The 26452-nt window shown below is 41.1% G+C and overlaps 1 protein-coding gene across 14 annotated transcripts in view; it reads right to left on the reverse strand.

Annotated features, from left to right (window-relative positions):
* Positions 1-26452, reverse strand: part of FNDC3B (fibronectin type III domain containing 3B) — a 360686-nt gene that overhangs the window by 129386 nt on the left and 204848 nt on the right. For all 14 annotated transcript variants that reach the window (XM_070072505.2, XM_008266495.5, XM_089330934.1 and 11 more), the window contains 2 exons: positions 22240-22483; positions 20262-20552 (listed from right to left, as the gene is read on the reverse strand). In XM_070072505.2, coding sequence (XP_069928606.1) covers positions 20262-20552; positions 22240-22483 — 535 coding nt within the window. The remainder of the gene's footprint in view (positions 1-20261; positions 20553-22239; positions 22484-26452) is intronic.

Below are 26452 nucleotides of genomic sequence, written 5' to 3' on the forward strand. Positions count from 1 at the left end.
GACTGTGGTCTTCTGTAGCAATCTGTCCTTCTCCCCACTATGACCCACCACACTTGGCCAGAGACAGCGTCTAGGAGCTTTATTTGTTCCTCACTGTCACAAAGCCCAGGCACTTTCTCAATAAGGTACTTCAGGCAGTTTCAAGCTAGGCTGCATAATGTGTGGTTATCACCGCCTAACTCGGGGATAGAAAAAGTATTCTACTGAAGAAAATACCCCAATTCATAAGATTCATAGCACTGTGCTTCATTCTTTTTTTTTTTTTTCTTTAAACTCTAAAATACTTTTCCCACTCCACTGCCTCTTACGAGTTACCATACAGGGTAAGTGGAGGAATGGTTTCTTTCTGACTCATAACAAGCATGGGTTTATAATATCTCCTATACCTGTACTGTTAGTTCAGACTTCCAGCATTTTTTAAAGGAAAAGCCAAAATCTGTAACCTTTGCTTAACCCTCATGGTGATCCAGACTCAACTGACAGGATCATTGAGGGCTAGGATTTGCTTCCTATTCCGGCGTGTTCAACCAAAACAATCATATCCTAGGCTACATCTCAGAGGCCTCTTCATCTAGAATGCTTGACTAGGGGGTGGTCTGAACCAAGAAGGTACGGCCAATCTTAGTCCAGTATTCCATCTGGCAACAGATGCTTTCATCTGTTTACTGCTGGCGTCTCCAGCAATACTTCTCAAAGTAGAACCTATTTCGGTGTCTAGCACACTGTGCACATCTGGGAAATGATTGGTCCTCATTTCTACTCTGAGCACGTACTTGAAGTTTACTGAAGAACTCTTTCTTAAGAGTGTGGGGACTGGCTGAGGCAGTCTCACAGCATAGCCAAGTGGGAGCAAAGGGGCAAACAGCCCCCAGGACCAGCACAAAGTAGTCCAATAATTGGGTCACAACCATTTCCCAACCATCAGATTTTTTTCTTTCATGAGAAAGGAGCACCTGGAGCCATTAGGAACACAAAGGGTGCTGTGTAATACGATTATACCAACTCTAAAAGCTGTGCTTATAAAAGTTAGTTATCTGTTTCACTAAATGAATCAGAACTACTGAAAGCTGGTGTCTGAAAAACACCCTAAACTATGGAATAAATAAATAGCTTACAACAAAAGGTCGAATCACTTTCTGTCATTAATATTATTTTAATATTCCAAATTATGTTTGCTGCTATGCCATCAGGAGTATCTGAATAAAATTTAATGCCTGTTGATTACCTGAAACTTAATGAGATTTCGATAAGGGGAAATACCAAGTCCAGATTCTACCTAAGAGTAAACTAATGGTGCAGAAATAATACTGGACTGACAAAAGTAACTCTGTCCCCACCATCAGAGGTTCAGACTTACTGCACAAACATGGAGGGAGCAGAACCAACAGTTTATTACATTTATCGGGCAGGAAAGAAATACAAAACCTCAGTTATAGGAAAGGCCTTCATCTGGGGGGTGAAAATGGGCCTAGCATAGAATTCTTACCAGCATTTCACCTGCTCAAAAAAGCATTTCACATGTCACACTGACTCTGCTGTGCACTGCCCATCCTGGTATTCAGGCACACATAGTGAACTATCTAGTAATGCTTTTCCACCTCAATGGAACTCTCTATTTTAACCCAAGATTTGTATAGTGAAAAATTTTAAATAAAAAAGCAAACTCAGCAATTCATATATTTATAAAAGATGTGTCAGAGTCCTTCGAGCAAGTCTGAACTTGACCTTCTGCCAACTTTAATCGGCTTCCAATACATTCAAGGAGTGAACTCTCTTGGAAGAATATAGACAACATGCACTCACACAAATATGATGAAGTCACTTCAGGGTGGGTACCATGAAGAATATTTAAAGAAGTGTAATGTGATGAAATAGCCCAAGAAGTTCCCTCTGATCCTGACATATCTGGGCTATGCTAAGAAGGATTAAAGAAGACTCTACCATACAAAGGGCAAGGGCATTTTCCAAGCAGAGAGCATAAAGGATGAAAGCCCCATGGCAGGAAAAGCCTGGCATGGCAGAGACCTGGAAAGGAAGTCGTGCGCCCCGGGTACAGGGAGACAGAGCAGAGCTGGAAGGAGCTGAGGTGCAGAACTGGGCAGCAGCCAGTTGATACAGACTTTGATACCTTGGTAAAGGGTTTGCGCTTTATGGTTAAGTTCAAAACAGAAACATGGGTACTTTTTAACAAGATCTCTCTAGCTGCAGTGTGCTGAACAAACTAGAAGGGAACCCAAATTTAAGCATAGGGGCCATTGGAGGGAATAATGACTCCATTTTATACATTTAAGCTACATGAATATACACAACACACACACACATTACAAAACAAGCACTAAGATAATACTGGAAATTCAGGGAAAGAGTTACATTTCATTAACTATGTTTTGGATTATAGAACCTAGTTATCTGTTTCGCAATAATCAATGTGATTTTCTAGACCTAAGTTTCTATACATGGTATTAACATCTAAGTAGGGTTGCAACTCAAGTGACCATAAATGCATGTGTAATGAAATATTCTAAGAACAAAAGGGTGGGCTATGGGATGCTCGTTGCACAATTTGCAGAATCCAGACCAGGAGGAAATCTGTGAATCACGCTATGCACACTTCACCATAATCTGGAGTTATCTGGGTTTCTAACACTACTGATCAGAGACATATTACAGTGAGCACCAGAACATCCTTCTAGACGGCAAGTAATACCTAAAGCAGTAAGTCATATTCTCTACATTTAAGATTTCCACATATTTCCAAGAATGTTGGGGCTAACAAAAGAAGCCAAATTCTACTAAATGGAAAATGTATTTCAGTCTCCAGCACTGTTCTCAAATAGTAAAACAATTTACCAGACATACTTAAATAGTTTTTCCCAAAGTCCTTTATTTTTCTCATTTAAATTGGTTCCAAAAGGAACTGGCAGGACATACGATATGCTGTAAGTGATTGATACTCCCATGGAAAAAACATGTAAGTAGCTACAACTAAATGCTCCTGAGTATGGGTAGAATTAAATGGCTTAAATTAGATTTATCTTGTAAATTCACTGAAAAAAGATTGCAGACACTATCCCAGGCAGGTGACATGGTGTGAGTTCCTCGGCTTCTTCTTCCCCCTTTGTTAAGTAAGATCTTAGCACCACCATAAGAGTTCATTATACAACTCAGCCATCTTAGCTTGAACCTGGCTACAGGGAAGGCTGTGACCTACATGGCTTGTAGTTTCTCTCCAATTTCACAATTTCCCCTTTAGAGATGGTCATGGTGTTTGTATCTGCTGTTCTCTGTCACGTATTATCTTGGCTGACAGTGTACAATCCAGCTGAGTTCTCGTGTCTGGCCAAAACATTTTTTTTCCCTTCTAGATATTTTCTCCTTGCCTCATGTAAATAATCTGGGCTTTGTACTTCAGCTTTACTACTCTCACCAACCTCTTGTGTTAGGACTCTTGGTAATCCTATAATTACTGGCCAGGTTATTTATAAAAACCAAAGTATTATATATACAGAATTCTGACTAACTTGTTCATCTAATCAGTGATGTCTTTCCAATTTAGGCAAAACACCCGCCATCTATAAGATACGAGTTCATTAACATAGGCAATAATTATTGGAACAAGGCAAAACAGATAGCAGGGCTTTAGAATTTATCACTCATGTGACCCCTCTGGGTCCATAAAACTCTTCTTTAAACTAATTGTTAAACTCCTCCCAGATGGAGCCGTCAAAGACTCAGTGATTAATTCAAAACATTAATAGCCAGTCCACATACACAAGTACAGCTGTCATGGAACTTTCTTAGAGGAAAGTTAACATTTAAGGGATATGAGATTCATTAAGGATTATTTTCAAAGTTGTGAGTCTTATCTCATGCTAGGCAAAAACGAGTTTTCTCACTTTTGAAGAAAGTATGTATTATAAATGAAAGAGGTTCATGTTACTTCTTCTTGGGACATGCCATTCATCACTTAAAAGGAATTACATAGATCCTGATATTTAACTTCCATTAAATATGTCCTGAAAATATACATCCTACCATTCTACAGGTGCATACACATGCACATTAATGACACAACTCACTTCGAGTTCCTGAGTTAAAAGGAACAACTGGTGCAGCATTCGACTTTATGACTTACCTAAACTAGCTTACTTTACTGTGCATAGATTTCCTGTATGTGAACGGCTTCTTTAAGGAGAGGCTGTCAGTGTGTGACATGATCCTAGGCCTGTGTTAGTAGAGACTGACAGCTGGGTCTGCTAGTGTACATTATAGCAATTAATTGTAACTTTCCTGAAAAGTCCAAGGTCAGTGCTGAGGAAGGTGAGGGAAGACACCATCAGATCTAAAGAAGAGGCAGGCACTGTGCTGGCTCTCAACAGGTTCCTAGAGGGGAGGTGTTGAAAACAGTCTATGGTAGGCTGAGAATGGCCCCCAAAAAGACATCCACATCCCAGTCCTTCAAACTTGTGAATGTTATTTTCCATGGCAAAGTCTTTGGAGATGGAAACAGCATCCCAGGTTATCAGCGGACCCTGCAGGAAATTACTTCCATGACCTTGTAAGGAGGAGGCAGAGGAAGACTCGACACACATGGAAGAGGAGGTGAGGTAATGACAGAGGAGAGAGAGAGATTAGAAGTTGCTGGTCCAGAAGGCTGGAGTGATGTGCTACAGGAAAAGGAATGTACCATCCAGTGGGGCGCCCTGCTCTGACTGCTTAAGCTACTCCCTGCATTCTCCCCAGAACCTGGCGAGGACACATTTTTGGCTTTTTGAGAATTTGTTAGTCACAGAAAACTAGCATTCAGCTTATCAGGAGTGTGTTCCATTGTGTTAACCTTCACTGTGGACAGCAGTCACTGGGGTAGGAAAAGAAAGAGAGCAAAGAAAATGGGGCCAAATGAAAGAATCTGAGCATATATGAGATCATCATACATTTTTATTTTTAATCCACTCCCCTACTGATACAGAACTTGGATTTGCTATTGTATTTTTAAGGTCTGACAATAACCGACAGGGTCACTACAGTTACTATTCCAAATTTAGCACAGGGATAAAAAAAGATTGAGAATACTGACATTTACTGCTGTTCAAATATAATTTACTAGTCCCAGAAATTAATTTGCCAATCTTTTTCTTCTGATTTCCCATCTTGTGCATTAAAATGATCCAGTAATGCCCAGGGAACATCTGTTCCAAAGAGTAGAGAAGATAGACGTACAATATGCTCGCCAATAAGCTTGCTGGTAGGATGTTCTTTTGGTAGCAAATACTACGTACAACGTTCATAAACCTAGGCCTAAAAATATTCCCTGAAGACATGAAATTGAATAAAACTGAAAACCTATACATAAGAATTCTCTACAAAACGTCTAGTTCTCAAATGCTTCCAACTTCTCTTCAATAAAAGTAATTTTCCAGAAACAAAACTGCCATCCAAACAAAGTACAAACAACATATTTGTCACTTATGATTACCACTTGTCTGGGGACAACTTATTTTCTATGTTGGTATCTCATTCACCAGCAATTAATAAAGCCATCACTTCAAGTAAACATCTTGGAAACTGTGGTCCTACTCAGTTTTAACCTCTGGTATCTTTAAAACAGCCCAATCCTACCTTAAATTATTGATCCACAGCTCCAAGTATCACTTGTGAAACAGTGCTTACAATAAAAATTCCAAGCAGACAGATCTCCTGACTCCCTTAGTATTTGCTGCTCTCTCTCCCTAGGCCTCTTTATTCTTTTTTTGAATATTGGGAGTAGGGAAAAATTAGCAACAGGTGATAAACAGAACAGCCATTTTCCTATAAAACTACCTAATGTTACAAAGAGCATTGTTTTAATTTCTGTGCATCATTTTCATTTTGAGTTTCAGGTTCTCCTTACACACCAAATCTTTACCATAGCAATCTGAACACATTCTTCCTTATACTGTTACCTGGGGCTATTTATCCTCTATTAAGAGACCCAATACAAAAATGGATAGGCAGAGTAAGTAGGAAGGAAATGCAAATAAGGGGACATGCATAATCTACACATGGATCACCCACTTTTTTTAAAAAAAGATTTTATTTTATTCATTTGACAGGTAGAGTTACAGATAATGAGAGAGAGAGAGAGTGAGAGAGAGAGAGAGAGAAAGGTCTTCCTTCCGTTGGTTCACTCCCCAAATGGCTGCCACAGCCAGCGCTGTGCCTATCCAAAGCCAGGAGCCAGGAGCCTCTTCCCAGTATCCCATGCGGGTGCAGGGGCCCAAGCACCCAGGCCATCCTCCACTGCTATCCCAGGCCACAGCAGAGAGCTGGACTGGAAGAGGAGCAACCAGGACTAGAACCCGGTGCCCATATGGGATGCTGGTGCCAGAGGCAGAGAATTAACCCAGTGCGCCACGGCGCCGGCCCCGGTTCACCCACTTTTAAACAGCCTTGAGGCACTCAGTGGGCTTGCAACACGAAAACAGTTCTTCAATCTTTCTTCTTCAAAAGTCAATGAGCTCATAGTTATGGTAAAAAATTAGTACTGAGCAGTTAGCATCATGGTGCAGCAGGTTAAACCAATACTTGCAACATGGGCATCCCATGATCAGAGTGTCTGTTCGACTTCAGGCAGCTCTGCTTCCTGCTAACGCACCTGGGAAAGCAGCCCAAGATGGTCCAAGTACTTGGGCCCCAGCCATTCACGTAGGAGACTCAGATGGAGTTCCTGGCTAGTGGTTCAGGCTGGCCCAGCCCCAGCTGTAGATCTCTTTCCTCTCTCTGTTTCTGTCTCTCTCTCTCTCTGCCTTTCAAATAAATAAATTTTTTTTAAGAAAACTAACACAGTAGCCACTTAGTCTAATTTAACATGGACAGTTTTGTTCTCATGTATCACATCACAGATAGTGTTAGAGATTACAATCTATGGAGAATAGTACTTCACAGACATGGGATTCTTCATGAAATGAAACTATAGCTTTCAAATTAAAACCTGTTGGCAATCAAATTCAAGCTATCGTCCCGGGGATGACAGCGTCAGTAATAAATAATATTGATGTTATCAATGTGTTTTAAAATAAAACTTGAAAGCTTAGTGATCAGGGCACTCACAGCCATTTTTCACTTAAGAAACACGATTTTTCACAGAGTTTTCAAGAAGCTGATATCTTATGGAGTTCTTTGCAGTAACATTCCGCCCAAAAATAAATCTTTCTGAAAGACTAAATAGTATTTTTTTAAATGTGCTTGGCAAGACACTTAAATAGTTTTGAGGAACTCAGTGAACCTAAAATATGGCAGTTTCTCCATCCCTCATGGTCTTAAGGATCATACTGTTCCATATAATTTGTGTCTGAAATTTTTTTAACAATAGGGAAAAAGAGGTCAATGGAAGTTCACCAAAGTGAATTAAGAGTAGTAATAATGAATGCATTTATAAAAATTTTGTGAAAATCACTGACAGACCTAGTTCTTCCCACTCACTTCCGCATGTTGCTTTCATAGGGCAGTTCAAGTAAGTTTAGAAGGCAAGACAAGGGCATTTCGAAGAAATGCCATAAGCACTCCTTTTTTAAAAATTATTTATGAAAGCAATGAGAGTGAACAAAGTACATAAAAGGACTTGAAATAACCATGATATCGCTGACTAAAACAGACGCTGCTAACAAAGGCACACTGGCCCTGGAGGAAAGGGCAAGTGGCGGGCCCCTGTTCTGGTACTTCATATTTAACTTAAAGCCAAAAAACAAAAACAAAACCCAAATTTCCAGTTTTTAAGCACATCAAAACTCTAAAACAACTTCAGATCACAAAAACTCAATTACTCAATATAGTGCAATGCTTTCAAAGCTGTAACGCTTCACTTTTAATTTATTTGTCAGATCAACGGACGCTGACTCTGCACGCTCTAATCAAGTGCAGGAGGAAGACACACGCACCAGGAAAGTCCCAAAAGGAAAAAGAGCAGGGACACCGGTTCCCACTGGACCTACCAGTGGAAGGGCCCACAGACCTCAGCAGGACAACAAGGCTTTCCCCATACCCCACCCTCTGGAAAACATTAGCCTAGCAGGAGAAATGGAGTACGAAAAGGGAGCCATGAAATCTCTCTTCCTTTCTGCCTCCTGTTTTTTCCAACTTATCTTTATTCCACACTCCATCTAATCTTCCCTGCCCACTGTGTGCACTCTTTTCATTCCACTTGTTTTCCCGTTTTTACCACTTCCTTTTTATTTCAATACGCCATTCCTCTAAGGCCCTACTCATTTCTCTCCCCCTCCTTATTTTCCAGTCTTCCTGAATCAACACAATGCTCTTTTGTGTCTGGGGCGAGTCATCCCCACCTCTATCACCTGGTCTTTTCTGACCCCCTACACGGGAAGCCCCATCCTTCTGATGTGGCTGGAAAGAAGCAGTTACCATCCAGAGGGTGAGAGTTTTCCAAAACGCAAATTCAGCACCAGAGAAAAAAGGAAACTGTCATTAACCATGGGACATTTACACTCATTACTTTGTAGAAGATGTGCAGTGAGCTAGTACCACCGTTGTTCTCCAGACATTTCCTGTTTCACAATTAGGTTCTTTGGGGTTACTTTCCTTTCTTTTTTAGAAAAATTTAGAGACATCCAGGCAGAGGGGAGAAACTGATTTTATGCTGTTTCAATTCCCAAATGGCTGCAACGACTGCCCAGATGGGGCTGAGCTAGAGCCAGAGCCGAGAGCCGAGAGCCAGGAACTCAATCCATGTCTCCTGCGTGAGGCAGGAACTCAATCACCTGAGTTATCACAGTGGACTCCCAGTGTCTGTGCCTGCTGGGAATCCAGAACTGGAGGTGGAGCTGGGAATTGAACCCAGGCACTGTGAAATGGCATCTTAACCACCAGGCTAAAGGCCCAAGGTCTGCTCTCCTACTCAGTTCTTAGAATTGCAAGGAGTCATTACACTCCAAACACTGAAACACAGAAACACAGTGTGCCACACTGGATGTTAGACGGGCAAACTAAACTGAAATAAAAAGTCCCAGCTGACGATGCAGAAAGCATGGCCTATAATTAGCATAGCTGCAGTAATAACTAGAACTGTCACATTATTATCCTGACCTTGCCAACCTCCAAATTCAACATTCCGCCTCTTCAAAGTTCAGTTTACGTACACAGCCTACACCTCCATCTCACAGAAGGAGATGGGGGTGAGCAGAGAACAACTAAACCAACACTGACATAACATCAGGAAATTTGCCAAAATTCTATCACAAGTGCTGCGACTGTTTCAGACGGATGATGCACAGAAATAGTTTCTGACAGTGCACGCCATGTGGTGGCCACTCTCCAGGGTGCCTGCCACCCCAATGGTCCTGGCCTCCTGGCATGTACATCGTATGTAGACCCTTTCTTCCACAGGGCGACAGATTGCACAAGTAATGGTGGCTGACTCCAAAACAGTGTCAGGAAAAACTGAAAGACTGTGAGATGTAGTGGGCTTTCCTAGTTAACCTCTCCATCTGGGTGATCTCAGATGCCATATCTACCTAGCGTCAATAACTGCCCTACAACAAGAAATGTAGGTGTTGGTAAAATAAATAGTGAAGTTGTTTGCCCAGGTCATCTCCAGCTCAGCCTAGCCCCTCTTTGTCTACACTTCTGAGTGGTCAGTGGGTTGGGTTCAAACACAGCCAGACTCACCCTTATGATCCAACTCTGCAGGGAGACCCGGAAAGAGGGAGGGAGAGGACTGAATCTCATTCTTGCCCAGAACCCATTAGGTTGTTTGTGGGCTGGCAAAAGTTGGGGTGTCTTTTCTCAGAAACATCCTCCCATTTCTCACGTCCTTGGCATTCACTGTTACTTCAGAATAGCCCAGGGTGCAGGATGCTTTCTCCTTTGCACTGAGGGGCACAATCCCAGGCTGGGGTTCTGCTAACATGATGGCCAGGAGGCTGCTCTCATATGCAGAAAAAAGTACTGTGATATTTTAAAGCACAGGAAAAGCACTGAAATTGTATACAGAACTCATGAGGGTCTTCTGAAACAGGGGTCATTACCCCCTTTTTATACACATTAGGGGGGCTTCAAAAAGTTCATGGAAACATGGATTATGACAAAACTATACATGGATTTAAATTTTTTGTGCATCACAATAAACTTGCTTGTCAAGTCCATTTTTCATTAGCTTTTTTGAAATATCAGCATACACGGAGAAAATGAAGGTCTGAGAGACACTCATGCTCCAGGACACACTGCTCACAAGTGGCAGAGCTGGGACTAAACCTAGATCTGCAGCGTCCCAACTGGCACCATGTTCTGCTGCTAAGCGTGGCCTATTTTTGACAACGACCTCTAGCCCAGATAAAATCAGAATCCAGCTTAGCTAAATGAGAGAATAACATATAAAAGTCTCAATTCAATAAAATTGAAGGGTACATATATACCAGAAACAAACCGTGTCATCACTTACACCTGCTGTTTAAAGGCTCCTTTGGGATGATATGTATTTTACCAACAAGGGTTCTGATGTCATCTAAATGCTGCTATGATCAGGCCCCAAGAAAGCAAAAAGGCAGAGAAAATAATACGGGTTTACAAAGCTAAGTGCCACACATGGCAGAAACTTATCAAAATTCTGCCCTCAGACTTCTGGTGAACATTCATTTCAAAAGAAAACTCAAAAGAGTTTTCTCATGCTGTTTGTCTTTTTATATTTAAGTGAAAAATGGGATGCTTCAAGTATGATTTAATGGGTTAAGACTTCCCAAATTGACTTGACAAACATATCGCATCCAGCCTGTTGAAAGAAGCACGTAGTGAACATCTTTAAAACATTCCAGATTGCAACAAAAATACAGGGGGAGGGGAGTCAAAAGGCAAAAGGACGGAGTGAGTGATATAACCTGATATGATAAGAGACAGCTACATATTCTACTCATTGGTGACAACTTGGGCCACCAGTTTCCTCTTTGTTGACTCATCAAATTTGCATTTGTTATCAGTAAAATTAAGATTTCAATAAGGCAGGAATCTGTGGTCTTACAGAAAAATAAATAGCTGTGCACAGTTTCATTTCTCTATTCCTGGAAAACAATATCCAAGTCAGAAAGCATATGCTAGGGGTAAGCATTTGATAAAGAGGTTAAGCGACCTCCTGGAATGCCCATGTTCCAGGGTTCCAGATCTGGTTCTGGGTCTGATCCAGCTTCCTGCCAATGCATACTGTGGGAGGTTAATAGGTAATGGCTCAACTACTTGTGTTCCTGCTACCCAAATGGGAGAGCAACTTCAGTCCTAGCTGTTGGGGTCACTTGGGAAGTGAATCAGTGAACTGAAAATTATCTCAACCACAATCTCTCTTTCCCTTTCACATAAGATGAAAATAATTTTTTAATTAAAACAGAGCAATTTTTATTTAAAAAGAAAGCACACATATGTCTTATGAAAACACCCTTTTGTCCCAAACGCTATCTCCTTTCCATCCCACACACAGACAGCTGCAAGGCCAGACATCCAACGGCCCCCAACTCCGAGGGGATGGATCTGGCAGCAAATCTTTGAAATGGAAGTGACCGTATTAACTGTCCAGCTTCCAGCTAAAAAGAATGTCTCTAGCATTCAGATCCAGGGATCCATATTGTCGTTTTAAAAAACAAAAGCTATTGGGGCTTGTTTGGACTATTTGGCAGCAAAATGGGTGAATTCCACTGACCTGAGTTCACTTTTAATTTTTTTTCATGTTTTCTTGATATTTTGCCATGCTTAGAATTCATATGCAGCTGCAGACAGGTGAAAATATTTGAGACTTGAGAGACAAAGCAATATTGAAATTTCATCTAGAAACTGTTACATTTCCAGCACAGTAAGGGAAGCACATGCTTTGGGGAAAAAGAACCTGTGTGTCCACAACCCATGGTCCAAACCCTCCAGTCCTCCAGACCCACTATCTGAGCACGCCCAGGAAGGGATGAAAAGGGACAAAAGAAACCAGTCACTCATGAAGTAGGAAAGTCCTATTAAATACCCTTCTTTGAATACAAAGCACCAACATTATCTCTTACAGAGAGCCAAGGCCAGATGTGAATCTGAAAGACCTCCCGCCTTGATCCCAAACATTCCAGCCCTTATCGACATCCAGCACATCATCCCAGACAAAGGGAACTAGTGTCAGCCTACTCGGGTGGATGCAGCCGTGCCCATCCTGCATACCATGCCCCCCAGCAGAAGGACACTCAGAGGGCTCACAAATCTCAGACTTCAGAAGGAAAAGCACCAGCCCACACCTTACCGCAATCATTCTTTTCTTTTTAAAGACTTATTTATTTGAAAGGCAGAGTCACTGAGAGAAAGAGAGAGAGATCTTCCACCTGCTGGTTCACTCCCCAAAAGGCCACAATGGCTGGGACTGGGCAAGCCGAAGCCAGGAGCCAAGAGCCAGGAGCTATGAGATTCATCTGGGTCTCCCATGTAAGCGGCAGGGGCCCAAGCACTTGGGCCATTTTCCGATGTGTTCCCAGATGCACTAGTAGGGAGCTAGATCAGAAGTGGAGCAGCTGGGACTCAACACCAGCCCCTACATGCAATAATTCTTTCCTGTAGTAACAGTCGTCATTATTGTGAGTGAACTTTCACGTTAATTTTGGGTAAACAGATGCTTCAGCCTGATTCTGGCTTCTGAGCAGAGAGTAAAATACAGAAAGAGACACCCAAAGAGGGAAAAAAAAAAAAAAAAAAAAGAGGACCACTTGAGAAAAAACTAGAATAAAAAGGCCTGGCAGTGGCTCTACTGTTGGGGTCAAGGCAACCATCATTATCAAGGAGAAAATCACAATAACTTCCTCATCACCAGCTTTCAGTGTTAGAATCAGAAACTGTGACTCGACAATGTAGAATCTGATGCAAGTGTAACTAAATTTTTGGACTGTCAACAATCCCAAAGATCAAATGCCAAAAGTGTGCTGTGTGTTCATTTTCTTCCATATTGCTAATTCTTACTATTTTGTAAGGATTTTTTCTTCTGTATGGCACTATGGGTTCTACCCATCTTCCCAAAGGCTACTTTCTATATGTTAGTAACACAAAATGAACTGTCTCTCGCCATCAGGATACAGTTACCATTGTGCAGGTACTACAATGAACATGCTTCAATTTAAACCAAATGGTTTAGCCAAATGCCTCCTACCTCCACGATTCCTCCACTCTGAATTCTGCCTTTGAACTGAACAAGGTTAACAGCTGTCCCCACAGGAAAAGCCAGTGGTGCTCTAAGGCTACTGGGCCTAATCATCACCTGAAGGACCTGATGATACACAGATCTGGCCCACACCTTCACAGACTGCTCACTGGGCAGGTCACAAGCGTGTATGTCTAAGGCCAGCACTGTAGTGTAGCGCATAAAGCCGCCACCTGCAATGCTAGTGTCCCATATGGGTGCCGGTGCAAAATCCAGCTGCTCCACTTCCAATCCATCTCCCTGCTAATGGCCTAGGAAAGCAACAGAGGAGGGCCCAAGTACTTGGGCCCTTTCTCCCACATGGAAGACCCAGAAGAAGCTCCTGGCTCCTGGCCATTGAGATCATTTGGGTAGTGAACCAGCAGATGGAAGATCGATCAATTGATTGATTGATTTCTCTAACTCTGTGTTTCAAATAAACAAAATAAATCTTAAAAAAAAAAAAAAAGAGTGTGTGTCTCACCAGTTGTTAGATAGGGCTGCTGCTGCTGGCCTGAGCGGGGCAGTCAGAGTCCAGGCTAGTGCCAGGCCCTGGGAAAGCCCTGTAGATGGTCTTGAAGATCTGCGGCCCACTCAAACCACAGAAATTCCTTTTCTTGCTGCTGTCAGGGTGCACACCTGTGTATGTGAGTATCAGTAGTGGAGTAAAAGGATACTCTATTTAAGTGGTGTTCTAAGTGACATTGTTTGAAAAAAAGGGGGGGGAGGGTCTGCTCACTGAACACATTTTGAAAATCATTTACTCTAAACTCATTCATTCAATTTACTGAAAGAAAAAATGAGGCCCAGTAAAATGACTTGTTCTATATCACACAGTCTAAAACATAAACTAGTAAGGCTTATATTGCCAGTATGCTTTAAAACTGCTCAAATAACGAGGAGAAGCCATCCTCATCCTTGGGGTAGGATCCAGGAACGAGGCAAAGATCCAGTGGTGTCAACTGCATACCTCACGTACTTTGGAGATTGCCCCTTAGCACTCTGGACGCCCTCACTTTTTTTCTCTGCCTATCCCTCCTCTAGGCACCCTTCCCCCCAGAACTCTCACCACCACCACCATGATCATATCATCATCAAGGAGACCACTTAGGTCTTTTCACAATATTAGACAGCAAATCCTAAAAAAGATTTTGTTTTTTAAGTAAAAATTTTACATGAACATAATCCTTTCTAAAACTATGCCTGCAAATAACCTTACTTATAATTTGAGGGTATATAACAAAGAGGCTACAGCTCTGTAAAAATGGAGAGATGTCAGCTAGAAACCTGGGCCTAGACTCACTGAATTACCTCAATTATCGTATGCATCAGTTTTTACAAAGAACAAAATGGAAGGTGTGACATTTCCCTCTTAATGAAGAGCAGGATAGACTTCTTTAGCCTCTGTGATCAAAGGATATGACTTTTAACTGGGTTTTGGCCACAGAGCAGGCTCAAGTTCCAGCTCTTGCACAACCATCTACATAAAAGGATAAATTCTTCCATTCTTGCCTTCAAATATCTGTGGACTTGATGCCCAAGCACTAGTCAAAAATGAAATGCTGGGAGGGAAGAGAAAAGAGGAGGGGAAAATTCATTAAATATTTTCCCTAACTAATCTGCCATTGTTAATACCTTGGGGAGACAGGCAGGTAACATATGTTAGAGAAGGTGATATCTCAGTCGGCCCTTGAGCGACTGAACTGGAATTTACCAGGCGTAGGAACTGGAAGGACGGGCCCTGAGAAGACAATTAGGCATATTCACGAAAGGGGGCCAAGTCCATGGTATCGGTGAGGAATTGGAAAAATTCCAGGTGAGGCGAGCCCTGTATCAAGCAGTTTGGACTTTAATTCTGTAGACCTTGAGAGTGCCCTGGAGGTTCCTGAGGAGAACAGCATGCTCACATCCAAGTTAGCCACAACCAGAACAGGAGAACAAAGTGCAGGATGAAATAGATAATTACCTTAAAATCTAAAGTGGTCCTTCCAGGAAATCTCTTAGAGATCAGACTGAAGGGGTGGGCACTGTGGCGCAACAGCTTAGCTGCTACTTGGGGAGTCGGCATCTCACACTGGAGTGCTTGATATAGTCCTGCCTCTGTTCCCAATCTAATCCAGCCTTCTGCTGTTGACTGTGGGAGGAAGCAGGTGATGGGCCTAGTGCCTGGGTACCTGCCACCACGTGGGAGACCAGGATGCAGGTCTTGGTTCTTGGCTTCAGCCTAGCCTACCCATAGGCAACTGCAGTCATTTGGGTAGTGAATCAGCAGATGAAAGCACACCATGAGCTTGTTTGCTTGCTTTCTTCTTCCCAACTCTCTCTTTTGTCACTCTGTCTTTCAAATAAACACACAAAACTTAAAAGATCATACCGAGCAAAGGAAATCCTAACGGGAGCTTAGGAGAAATGTAGAAGACACCAAGGACAGGGCCTGTGTTAAAGGAGGTCCCAGAAGGCTATGCTGTGCCTGCCCTGAGATGAGGCCATGAAGATTTGTGAGGGCTGGCTGCATGCCCACCAGAGGTCCCTAGGCTATCAGGTATACTTCTAGTCTGGTGGCAACCTCTCGCATGAGAGCCTGGGAAGCACTTTTCTGAGGCAGTCATCCAGAAGAAGAGGCACACCTTTCCCAACTTAAGATGGGTTTGGGCAAAGGAAGCCATGGCAGGCCTACAGGAGCAGGAACTGGGGGATGGGAACGGGGATGGGGGTGGGGTGGGGATTGCGGCAGCATGAAGGAATGCGAAAGGCCATCAGATTGGAGAATAGAGAGCCACCTGTTATGAGGAGGGGATATCTTGGATGAGAGGTGGTCAGATGATATTAAAGAAGTCATGAGGATAAGGAGACAATAAGAACATTCAAATGGTAAGTCTTCATACAAGCACTAAGATCTAGACGGACTACTTTAACATTTGATAACGAGAATTAAAAGACTCCTTTTTACAGATGAGGATACAGAGATTCAGGGAACACCTAAAGCAAATAATTACCAAGCAACAAAGCTAGATTCTCAGCTAAGTGTATGAACTATCGAAAGTCCAACTGTCCACATCACATTATTAGTTCCAAGGGATTGCAAGGAAATAGAAGTCCTTTTGGGGTATTTTTCTGAGGGTACCATGGGGCCACTATCATGTCATTTTCCTGAAGGTAATAATAAATCAAAAAAGGAGCTAGCCACAGAGCAATTCCTGAGCATTAGAGCAATTTGTTCCAGAAAGAAGAAATAGTACAGAAGGTGTGTTCTGGAAAACAAAGCAACTAAAAAAACATGATTCACTTCACAAGTTTTATATATACTTATATATATAAACATATCATATATAAATATATGCATGCCAGGTATGGCACTAGAAGGAAGGGAGAAAATGATGAACACAACAGATAATTTACCTACTTCACACAGCACAACTTGGTGAACTACACCCTCTATAAACATCCTGAGTATCAGAACAGTTTTCTACCTTAGCCAACCAATATCCTCATGGAGGCTTGATATAAATAAAACCAAACCAAACCCATGAAATCCAGACTGGTGCCACGATTCTGCTTCTGTCAGTCTGAAATAAGGTTTAGGGCTCACTCATCATGCTCAGGTTCTATCAGTGCTTCTGAAGCACACTTAAGTGACTCAAGACAGTGATTCATTTACTTTTATCTTTTTAATACATCTGTCTTTGGTTCTTTTTCTTTTTTTTCATGTCCTTAGCTTTATCACAAGATCAACTACAAACTTGGTTTGCCTTTTTTAACATTTGGCTTCTGCAAGCAGTAAAAAGGTAAGCAATTCAAGTAGATCCCTTCAAAAGCAAGGAAACCATGATGTAAAATAGTAGGACCATCTGGAAATGTGGGTAACTTAGCACAAGCAAAATACAGGAAAATACCATAAGCCACATGTCACAGTTCAGTATATATGCTATTCTTGTGCAAATCACACATGGATGTCAACAGATAAATCATACTAACCACAGTTTGCTATTAATCAGATGGTAATGCAGACTTAAGAATTATTAAGGAAACTTGTTATCCGGGTATGGAAGTCAGCTGTAGCAAACCTCCAGTAAAAAGATACACTGCAGAGTGCCTTCATTTATGAGAAAACAGACTTTTGAGACCCTTGAGCTAATAACTACATTCAGAGACAGACAAGAATGGCACATGAATAAAAGGTGCTCTAGTACTTGCCTTCTACCTGATTCACATTTCCTACTTTGCTTTGAGAACCAAGAAGCACAAAACCAAATATATGGCTCACACCAAACAATTCCATAGGAATCTCTTACATGAAACCTTATTTCTGGTTTCATCTTATTTGTTCTATTTCCTCTAATACATATTTAACATTTCTGAATATATTTTTTGAAGATTTATTTTATTTATCTGAAAGGGAAAGATACAGAGAGAGATAGAGAGATCTCTTCCATCTACTGGTTCACTCTAAATGGCCATGATGGCTGGGGCTGGGCCAGAGGGAAGTTAGGAGTTCCATCTAGGTCTACCACATGGGTGCAGGGGCCCAAGGACTTCGGCCATCCTCTGCTGCTTTACCAGGCACATCAGCAGGGAGCTGGATCAGAAGTAGAGCAGCCAGGACTTGAACAGGCAGCAGCTAAACCCATTGTGCCACAGTGACAGCCCCTGAACAGTTTTTTTTTTTTTTTCCAAGGCAGTTTTAGTTTCACTGCAAAATTGAGAGTTTCCACATATACCCTCTCCCACCTTACCTATAGCCTACCTACCTTTCAACACCTCCCACAGAATAGTGCATTAGGTAGTAACTGATGAGCTGATACTGTACATAACTTTTTTATTGTTTTAAGATATTTTATTGGAAAGCAGAATTTCAGAGAGAGAGAGAGAAACACAGGAGCCTCTTCTGGTCTCCCGTGTGGGTGCAGGGGCCCAAGCACTTGGGCCATTCTCCACTGCTCTCCCAGGCGCTTCAGCAGGAAGCTGGATCAGAAGTGGAGCAGTTGGGACTCAAGACCTGCACCCATATGGGATGCTGGTGTTGCAGGTGGTGCTTAACCTGCCATACCATGGTGCTGGCCTTTGGAACATCATTATAACTAGAAGTCAGTAGTTTACACTAGAGTTTACTCTTGGTGTTTTAAACTCTAAGGATCAAGATAAATGTATGATGACAGTATATCCATTATAGTATCTCACAGAAGAATTCCACAGCCCTACAAATCCTGTGTTCTGTCTATGCAAACCTCTTCCCCTCCTGATCCCTGGTAACCAATGATCTCACTGCCTCCACAGTTTTGGCTGTTCCAGAATGCCATGGAGTTTGAATCACACACTGGGCTTTCCAGATTGGCCTTTCTTCAGTATGTAGTAAGGCTTTTTCCTGTCTTTGTAATTTGATGTCTCCGTTTTTTAATCATTGAGTAATATTCCATTATCTGGTAGTACCAGAGTTTATTTATCCATTCGTCTACTGAAGGACATCGTGGTTGATTCCATATTTTGGCACTTATGAATAAAGCTCCTGTAAATATTGGTGTGCAGGTTTTTGTGTGGACATGTTTTCAATTTACTGGGGTAAACATATATTTTATTTAATCTAACATGTAAACCTCCTCAGATCCTTACTGAAACGAGCTAGAGTACATAAAAGCATATTCCATATGATTTTTTATTTCTTGATTAAACCACCTGGAAAGTCATAGTTTGAGGCGCCAAAGAGCAAAAGATCGTGTTCCAACTAATTGTGTTCTTCCCTTTCCATCATGAAATACTTGTTTCCAAAAGCTCACAACCAAAGTGATCTCACTGGCAGCACCCAACAAAACTGTGCTTTCTACACAACAGCAAACAGCTTACAGTCCATGTAATACCTAACTGTACTCTTTCTCAAGGGTCAAACAGCAAAATGCTTGTAAACATATGTAAGTATGTTAGCAAACATTTTAATGTAGATTTTCATATAAATCTATTTTCTCTTTTAGAAATATGATAACATTAAAATACACAGAGGGAGGGAGTAAAGTATCATTATCTGTGTTCTTGGAATTGCACCTATGAAATTCATGAAGTCTATTCTCTGTATATTAATAAATAAGTAAATGAAATAAGTAAATGTAATTAAAATATAGAACAGCTTACACACTGATGTATAAGTGATATGAAATAACTGTACTCAAAAAAAGGCACTTGCTTTTAGAAAATTAATCCATAACTGTGTTAATTTTTGTTCATTCATGAACACATTCTCAGGCACAGTCCCTGTTTCTACCCAGATTAGAATAATGAGGAATCAGTGAATTCAATGAGTGTCATAATTATAGTTTTGTTACAGTGGTGAGTGTCGTTTCTAGTGATTCACAACTACAAAGTCATCTACCTTCTCAGAATGTCAGCTTCTTGGCTTCACTAAGTCTTCTAAATGCCTTTATAAAAAGCCCCTGCGCTCTTTCTCCTTGTGGCATCAAGATAGATTCCTGTATGTCATCTGAGCTTTTCACTGAAACACATATGCCTTCCTTTGCAAATCAATTGATTTGTATCCAAAAGAACACTCTGAAAAACACAAGCCCTTCTCAGCTGATGTCAATTTGCCTCTGTGTGGTGAGACTGTTTCTGCCATCTCTCTCTTAGTTCACAACTCCTGTAACCGGGATGCAAAAGTTACTACGCAACAGTGAGTGATGCCTAAAACTGAACAGAAATATATATGTAGTGATAGATTTCACTGCAGCATGGAAATGATTACATCTGGTTTTACAAGGTATAATTACTTTGAGATTAAAACTACACCTACGCTTCTCAATAAAGACGCATTCTGGATTTCTTCCACATCTGCCCATTTATGGTGAAACAACAGAAATAGGCTAATGTGAAAACACTTTCAGAAATGTATTACTGAAATTATGTGGAAAATTACATGACATATGTGACCAAAAAGTAGTATTTCTGGCATAAGGTCTCAATTAAAAAAAAAAAAAAAAGATGAAGAAACACATCAGAAATCCAGCAGCCCATCACAAAAAAATGTTCTGATGTAAAAGATCCCACCTTCAGGATATCCCTGTCCTGAGAATCCCCAGTCTACAGAAACTGTCTTGAGTATTACCTTGCAAGTCGGAATCATTCGACTTTGGACTGCTCCTTGCTCGCCGCTCTGTTTTTTTGATTCCAGGCCCTCCACCGCTGCCACCGCCCCCGCCTCCGCCACTCCCACCGCTGTGCCCCTTCCCGTAGCCATTGTACACCGTGGTGCAGTTGCTTTTGTAGATAGAAGAAGGAGGGCTGTTGAGGCGATTCTGGCGGTCAATCTGGCGGTCTTTGAGCTTCTTGTGCGGAGGCTTGCTGTACTGGTCTTCACGAGTAATGTAGCTGGACATTCCATAGAGCGGTATAATTTCTAAAAGGATCAGGTGACAATTGCAAGCTCAGTCTGAATTCAATCAGATATTGTTAAACAGATGACCTGGCCCTTTGAAGGAAGTAGTCTACTGTATTACCAAATGTAGTATAAAAGATATTTTTAAGAAAATGCCACATATGTTGTATATTTTTACAATATACCTTCTCATTTCTAATCAATCAACTAGTAATCAATCATTAAAAATCATATCGTGAGTTCAGAAATTTTCCATAAATTATAGGGAAAATGAAGAAGATAAAGTTACTGTCCTCAAAGAGTTCAGACTCCAGCTGAATTTATAATTTTGATTTTTGCCAGTCATTATGCTTTTAGTAGTACAATAAATGAAAAAGTTAGAAATACTCCCTCTAGACACTATTTCTAATCAAGACACTTAACTTATTCTGTAGACAGAATAGCAATAATTGGAAAGTATGCAGCAAACAGAATAATAAAGTTCTTTGTGACCCCCCCCCCCAAATAAAGCCAACATTTGAACAAAACTAAGACAATGGTATGAGAAATTTCCATTGCAAATAAGCAAAGTTCACAGAATCAGGGGGAATGTCCAAGGAGAAAAAGTTGGGATAAAGATAAGGCACCTCTGCAATCTTATGCCAAGCATGGTAAGCTGTGGCCTCTATTGAAGTAAGAGGAACCAAGACAAAAGGAAAATGCCACCTGGCTTCTCTATGCATGCTTCTAAAAGAAAACAGCGTACTGTAAAATAATCTAATGATCCTAGAGAAATTTCTCTTAATTTTAAATCAGGTTGAAATTATATTTAGGCATCATGAAAATGATACTGCTCAACAAAGAGATTGGATCGTTCTGGCTTTATAAGAAAACAGGGGGGTTGGCATCATGACACAACGACTTATGCTGCTGCCCATGATGCTAGCATCCCATACTGGAGCACAGGTTTGAATCCCTGCTGCTCCACTTCCAATCCAGCTTCCTGCTAATGCACCTGGGAAAGCAGAAGATGGTCCAACATGTGGGAGACCCTGATGGAGTTTCTGGTCTCAGCTATCTGGTTTCATAGTCCTCATTTTGACAGAGAAGGGCCTTACACTTAAAACAGCACCACATAGCTCTTCGCATTTCAAGGTAAGCATTTGCCTAACAAGCAGTGAAACTATGGCTGCACCAATGGCTACTTTTATACTAAAAACAGGTTCAGGGGATCACAGAAACACTGAAGGGAGTTTTGAGTTCTGCAATATACTGTTTTGATATCCAACATAATGCATGCAGGAAACCAAAAGTTCATGGTGACTTCACAATCTTCAACCTTGGAATCGGGGCACAAAACATTTTTCAATTCCTCTTATACTGTTGAATCATAGAGATGTCAAAGAAAGGATGGGCCCATCTCCCCCAAGCCATTCACATGTGAAAATCTGTTAGTAGGACTTTAGATTGATCATGGCCTCTTTGCTAAAATCAAAGTGGCTATCTCACTTTGTGAGGTAGGGGCAAAACTTGGGAAAAATGAGAGAAACAGAGTTGGAACAAACATATAAGGTCATCTTTCCAAGACCAATGCAATACAAAGGGAGCCAGTCCTTTCCCATTAGTTTCATAGACAAGGTAGACCCCTTTCTACTATGCTTACTATTACAAAGAAAGAAAGGGTGGCCTCAATTTCAACAGCCTCTGACACCAACAGTAATCTACTCACCTTGCTCGCCATAGATTGTCGGGGGAAGATGATGCTGAGGGAAAAACTGGGGCGGCATATCTCCAGGTCCAGTCACAGGTGGATAGTAAGCAGTGTGAGAGTTGTGAATAAAATGTGGGTGGTGAGCCAGGTATGGGGGCAGGTGATGGGTGGGAGACATGGCTGAGGGATAGCTTGGTGGGTAACACTCAGGAGACTGAGGCGTCACCACCACCCGGCGGACTCCGGTACTGTCTTCAATCACCTAAAGTAAAAATGCAAAAGGGAAATACAGGGTACACATTATTATTAGCACACATACCATGAGCACGCACCATTGATAGCTTCCCATTTTATTTTCTCTCCCTCAACGGTGGGGGGAAACTAACACAGAATGGTTCTACAATTCAACTCATTAAGTGAATTCTGGAAGTAATAACATTGAAAATTTACAAAAGTAAATTTCATCAACCATCTGATTTTGATCCCACAAAACTTTTTGGAGAGACCAGTAAGCTTGCTAATAAATCTCACTTTCATTTGTTTTATGTATATCATCATAAAATTTTCACTGGCTTCATCCAAGACAAGCAAATTTAACTGGTGCTTATGCTGATTTTAGGAATGAGTTTGAACACAGCCATCAGTTTGGTGGTTCTACAGAAAGGGGCTTCCAAGGTGACATAATTACGTTTTCCAGGACTGGTCTTGCAAATCTGCCTGACAACATTCTGCTTTACTCCTCTTCTAGCTGACACGGTGCCATCACCAAAGACGTCTTAGGAAACAACTGGAACGTTAATGTCAGAAGCCATAAACATGACCCAAATGAACATCTCAGGACAAGGATATAAACAAACTTAAGGGATTCGAACCTGTGCAAAACTTAAGTGATCCCAAATCAAGACAGACACCCTTGCTCTCGAGCTCTGAGGATGGTCTGAGTGCTGTGGAGCAAGGTGTGGTGAAGAACACACAGCAGTGTTCTACCCACACGCTCTCCAAACGCTGCTGTAGTTCATGCACGGAGGTAGTATTGTGTAGTATGTATTGCCTCTGTGACATGCTAGCTGCTCTACAAACAAATAATTTTGGTGAGACACCGAAAAGAAACAGCCAGTACAACAGATACCACAATCTGTGGGGTATAGATAAGGTGATGGCAGAATCAGGAAGTGCTGCAAAGAACTGCTAGGCCTGGGACAGCTGAGAGAATGGGCTCCAGCCCCCAGCCTTGACTGACGTGTGGTTTACCAAGAACAGGCCTATCACTATATATGAGGAACCCTTTAAGCTTTTAAACAGAGGTAATGATAATAAAAATTTTTTATCACTTTATCTTATAATATCTGACTTAATAAAACAATGCTTTTTAACAAAAGCAAAGGTCACTAAACAAATAACTTCAAAGAATTTCAATTAGGGGATAAAAAGAAACAAAAATAGAGAAAACAATCTTTTCACTACTATATTTTATAGTAAGTTTTTTTAACTACTTTAAATTTTTAAATAAATGTCAATCTGTAGTATAAACTACTGTAATACATCTCCTCAAAAGTTTCCACTTAGAAAACTAACTACTTTTTGAAACCAAAAACTGTCTTTGCATATATAAAATACTTAATAGACCCATTTTTAATTTTCCTAAATTATTTTGTGGGACTTGTGTGAAAGATATCCACATGCCTAATCAGACATTTCAGAAACCTGTTCTTACTAAATCCAGGCCTATCTTGCATCTTTTTAAGAGATGAAGTATTGATTCCAAAATAAGTAGGAACAAAGATCAAAAGTGTGATGAAGATTTATTTTACTGTCCTTCTATAACATAAATTGTAACATATTTATTAAAATCAAACTCAGTTCTGAATTTTGGCTCAAGAAATTGTGCCTGATCACTCCCAAATAAAAATGTTTCAGGAGTAACACACATGCACCAAAGCCATGTGGGAAATGGTGACAACGACATCCTTCGTTTACTAAAGTGGCTCATAAGTAAGTATGAAACTGCAGAAGAAGTATTTAGACACCTGAAAGTGTTTGGGCCAAATATCCTGAGGTAATAAAATAGCCGTCAAACTTCATAGATAACTATGGAAAAGATTAATTTCCTTTTGGGGTGAATGGAATTGCGACACTGTCCAGAGGCAGACAAATCACTTGTACTCAATTCTACAATCATTTCCTGGCAGATGCGATGCGCCAAGGACTGAATAGTCAAAGGTGAGAAAAAGCAGGTGCTAAACAATAAGACTCATTTACACAGCCCAAGAATAATATAAGGAGAAAAAATAAAATGAGTCCTTTTAAGTGCTGAATAAAAAAGTATGATTTTGGAAAACAGAACAAAGTATTCGTCTTCTAGATTTTTTTCCACTTCTAGGACTCACCATAATGGCCACTCAGGTCTGTCTTCTCCAGAGAAGCACAGAACCATAGGAAAGAGCCACGATGCTAGGTTCTCAGATGGTCTCCTATTATGGGTTGATCTGTGCCACCCCTACCCCAAATGCATACAGTTAAGTCCCAATGCTCAATACCTTGGAATGTGACTATATTTGGAGGCAGAGCCTTTCAAAGAGATAATTAAGGCAAAACAAGGCTATATGGGAGAGCTCCAAACCAGTGTATGATCAGTGTTCTTGTGAGAAGAATAAACGCAGAGGACAGAAACACACAGAGGGAAGATCATGTGAAGATGTCCAAGGAAGAAGCTAACCCTTCCAGATCCTTGATCACAGACTTCCAATCTCCAGGACTGTGAGAAAATACATTTCTGTTGTGTGGCTCACTCAGCCTGTGGCCTTAGAACAGAAATGTACCATCTACCAGAGCCTCAGGGTCTAAAGACTAATCCAAGTTTCTACAAACTATGCCTGCTTTAGAAAAATACTATCAGAAAAAAGAGACGCATATATCCCCTTGAACAAACTCTCAGCCACCTTACTCGGGCCAACAAAGAAAATAAGCCAGGTGGCAAAAAGCAGCTAGTTGGAATCTCTATCATGCCTTTTTATCCAGTTCAGAAGGAACTGACTAAAAATCCTCCTCTAAAGTGCCTAGTATTTTTGTTATCTTGTGGCCTAGGAGAATAAGGCACAAAATGGAAAAAGGGAGAATATCTGTCTTACCCCCAGGTGTTTTTATAAGTATGAGTAAGAAAACCATCAAAACAAAGCATCCAGAGAACAGCAGCAACAGGGAGAGTTCATGGGAGCAAGGTGGAGGGGGGATGTGCTATGAACTCCAATCAGTACCTATGGGCCACCAGCTGCAGGACAGGGGCTGGCATTTTTCATTAACCTGAGAATTCCATATTAGCATTTCTGTTTTACATAAAGACAACCAAGGTCCAAGAGCACAATTCAGTGTACCTCTTAGTTATGCTATAGAACTAGGATGTTTTTCTTTTCTTTTTAATTTTTAAAATAATAAAGGAAACAAATTTCATATAAATAATTTTAAGAATTGGGATTTTCACACTAGTCTATACACTGCTGTTTTTCTTATGTGCAGAATTACACAGAAGTTAGGTATGCAGAGAAGTATACCTGTAAACAACCAACTGGTGAGAAATAGGATTCCTGGGTTATGAACAGATTTACTACAAGCTGTGTATGTGTCTAGTATTCTTGCCACCCTATGGCCTGGACATAAGGATGTGTTACTAGAGTAGCTTTGTTAAGTATCTGTTGTTGGCTTTAATACCCTCTATCTGAAAGGACTCAACTCAATCTAATTCGTGGAACATTGACCAATAGGCACTAACAGCAAGACATGACCCCCAGTTACTACTATCCAGGCCACCCCTCGCTCTCTCCTGCCAAAAGTCCTGTGAGACACAGATGGCATCACTCCCATCTTAGAAAACCAAAGGAATGAAGCTTAGGGTAGGCAAGCTAACTTCCCCAAGGACACAGAGCTGGGGGGGGGGGGGGCGCAGGATCAATTTGGAGTCTAAAAATTAAAATGGTTCTCATAAGAAGGCAAGTACTTGGGCCCTGACACCCACATGGGAAACCCAGATGAAGCTCCTGCTTCCTGGCTGCAGCGTGGCCCAATCCTGGTTGTTGCAGCCATCTGGGAAAGGAACGAGCAGATGGAAGATCTCTCTGTCTGTCTATCCCTCTCTCTGTGTAACTCTGATTTCATATCAATAAATAAATCTTTATAACAAAAGATAAATAAAATATCTCCTAAAAACCCTTGTGTTTTGAGTGTCTTCTCTTGAAGC

The sequence above is a fragment of the Oryctolagus cuniculus genome, chromosome 4 (assembly GCF_051225735.1).
Source record: "Oryctolagus cuniculus isolate XC-2025 breed Fujian yellow rabbit chromosome 4, ASM5122573v1, whole genome shotgun sequence".
Taxonomy (NCBI): domain Eukaryota; kingdom Metazoa; phylum Chordata; class Mammalia; order Lagomorpha; family Leporidae; genus Oryctolagus; species Oryctolagus cuniculus.